Raw genomic sequence first — 3111 nt, forward strand, 5'->3', positions numbered from 1 at the left:
GTATTGTCTTTATGTATCAAGGATTGTTACATTTTATAGTTTATAATGTTGCTAATATGCATCGATCTGTTCCAATCGTTTTATTAAATTTGGTTGTAATGAAAGACATCCATAAAAATTTAACAGAAATCATTATTTATTGCATAGGAGCTTAGTTTGATGTGTAGGGTCTGATGTAACCTGTTTTAAGAGCCGCGAACCGAACGTCCACTTCCTTCCGGTTCGTTGTTAATAGCGTCCATAGCTATCACCATAGCAACAGTAAAAAGCGTAACAACCCAATGTTTTTTCTGGTGAGACCTGAAAGACTGAATAAACGATATCATTCGCAAAGGATTGTGGGATGGGTAGTTCCTTGACTCCGGACGAAAATGATGTACACAGTCTTGAACCTATACCTTTGTTTCCGTTTTTAACGCCGTTTTGGTGCTGAATTGAATGTACTATAGTCACGAGTGTTGGGGTAGATTGGTTCAGTTCACGGCTCTTTTTTCGGCTGCTCTGGTTCCGGAATTAAATTTTCCCATTCAAATCCTCCATTGATTTTTCACAAAATCCTTATATCAAGAGATTGGCGCCTGGGACCAAGACAACGTCCACTTCCTTCCGGTTCATTGTTGATAGCGTCCATAGCTACCACCATAGCAACAGTAGAAAACGTAACAGTCCAACGTTTTTCTATCGAGACCTGAAAGAATCTTCGTAGAAACAAACAAACAAACTAAAGATCATAAACATAAACCGAATGAAGATTATGAAGATACAATATACATTTGTCACCAGAAAGGTTATCAAAACGACACTTACGCCTCAAACTATCTTAAAATATTGCATTTTCCACCGAAAATAGAAGGGATGTCCGCCATGTTTTTTTTTTTGCCAGGGGAAAACTGGGTATACCTGTGACCTGAGGTATGCCTATACAAAAGAATAGGCAAAAGGAAACGTAGGCATGTCACAATTTTAGAGCCCTTATTGTGAAACTACTATGTTTTGCGCTGTGGACCAACGTAGGTATTACACATTTTGACATGAGACTGGGTTGCCTGCACTCAACGCTTTTGTGGATAAGAATGGTCAAAAGACGTTTCACACGCCCCCTTTCTGTGACACGCTGAGAGCCCTAAGCAGAACGCCTGAGTTAACAGAAAAAGTTCATAATCAGCTCATGCTATCAGATATCTTTATCTGGGGCTTCTGGCTTTGCTGAACCAGCTTTCTTAAAGAAAGCCTGGATATGTTGAACTTGCTTCAGGACTTGCTTCGGGCATACAACAACTGACCCAAATACTGATCAATAACTTAAACAACAGCCAAATACCGCCACCTAGTGTCTAAATTGAGTTTTGTCTAAACTAAATGTGTTATATGTTTGCACTTCAGAAATAAAAGTTTCCATGGCTAACAAAAACCAGTATAAACCGGTTCTGCTCATCTGTCTGTAACTGTCCATAGGCACACTGCAGATTTGAAGAGAGAGGACACTTGGCTTCCATGTACAAGACACACAAGTCCCAGATTGAATCACTCTATCAGGTAAAGAGCTAGCTCACTTAAAAGTGATTTAAGAAGGTGGAGTCCTACAGAATCAGTAAGTAAGCCACAGTCCTTTCTAACACTCAGTTAATAATGATAAACTCTATGTATATTAAATTATACAAGCTTCTGATTTCTGCCTCTCAGATTGATTCTGCTGTTTCAGTTTTCACCTGTTAGCTCACATCCCTGGCTACTAAGTCATAGGCAAAAGTATTGTAACCCTGTTTATGTCATGATTATATGAGAATATTTAATATTAGTTTAATTTATCAGGCTGGCCCATGTGATGACAGTTTAAAATAATCTTCAATAGAAAGTGGCAGGAACACTTGTCTTAAAACATAAATTCATAAAGCTGATCATATTATTGGATTCATCCAGTCTTATTATATATTTGTTTTTCCTCTTAGATAGTTCTCCTGTCTTTAATAGGAAAACAAAAAACATGATCAGCTTCTTATTTATAAAGGCAAACTTTAGAAGCTGAAATTTAGCAGAACCTGAGGACAGATCTGATTTCAGGTCTGAGGCATAAACATCACAGTAAAATTCATTACACTTTAAATTTAACTTCATGATTGTTTTTTTTAATTACAGAATTCCTCAGATTCAGATCCTTCAGCAACCCCTGACAACATGGAGGACTCGTCCCCTGAGCATTTCCTGTCCTCTCTCGATGGAGTTCTTCTCTTCAGTTATTAACTCTTCAGTAGCACAAAATGCCAGACCCACCCTCCCGAAGCTCATCCTTAGCACCGTGGCTGAGTCCAAAGAGCACAAAGGTGTGTCTTTGTCGGCGGTGAAGAAGGCACTGGCCGCTAAAGGTGTGGATGTGAGCAAGGCTAACAAACGCATCAACACTGCTGTCATTAAGCTGGTAACAAAGGGCACTTTGTCCCAGACTAAAGGCAGTGGTGCCTCCGGATCTTTCAAGCTTGCAAAGAAAGAGCCCAAAGCCGACAAACCAGCGAAGAAGGTCGCAAAGAAGGCTCCAGCCAAGGCAAAGAAGCCTGCTGCAAAGAAAGCGACACCCAAGAAGAAGGCTGCAGTCAAGAAAGTAGCAGTCAAGAAGTCCCTGAAGAAGGCAGCAGCCAAGAAAACCCTGGTGAAGAAGGCAGTCAAAAAGCCAGCTGCTAAGAGTCCCAAGACGGCTGCCCCGAAGAAGGTGGTGAAGAAGACTCCAGTGAAAAAGGCTCCAGCTAAGAAAGCACCAGCCAAGAAGACCAAGAAGTAAATCTGCACACCACGATTCAATGCATCAAAGGCTCTTTTAAGAGCCACCACAACTTCTACTAAAGAGTTTGTCCTCACTAATACATGTATTTTCCCTTTTTTAATCATTATGGAATACATATTTAGAAGCATCAAATCGGCCTTTAAAACGTTTTGCTCGTGCGCAAAATCTGAGCCAACGGTAAGGTTCACCCAAAGAGCAGCTCGTCCACATATAACAGTGCTCAACCAACCTGATAGTCTCCACACATGCACACTATCAGCTACATGTTGCACACAAAGGAACTTTTTACCTGCTTCTCTTAAATACAGAAACACGAGCACATCAATTCAGCGCAT

At 40.5% G+C, this 3111-nt stretch overlaps 1 protein-coding gene across 1 annotated transcript; it reads left to right on the forward strand.

Moving 5' to 3' along the window:
• Positions 1 to 2215: 2215 nt before the first annotated feature.
• Positions 2216 to 2773, forward strand: LOC109984339 (histone H1-like). Its single transcript, XM_020634441.2, has one exon. It carries the CDS (start codon positions 2216 to 2218, stop codon positions 2771 to 2773), a length of 558 nt encoding a protein of 185 aa, XP_020490097.2.
• The last annotated feature ends 338 nt before the right edge of the window (positions 2774 to 3111 follow it).

This window comes from Labrus bergylta, chromosome 13 (genome assembly GCF_963930695.1).
Source record: "Labrus bergylta chromosome 13, fLabBer1.1, whole genome shotgun sequence".
Taxonomy (NCBI): domain Eukaryota; kingdom Metazoa; phylum Chordata; class Actinopteri; order Labriformes; family Labridae; genus Labrus; species Labrus bergylta.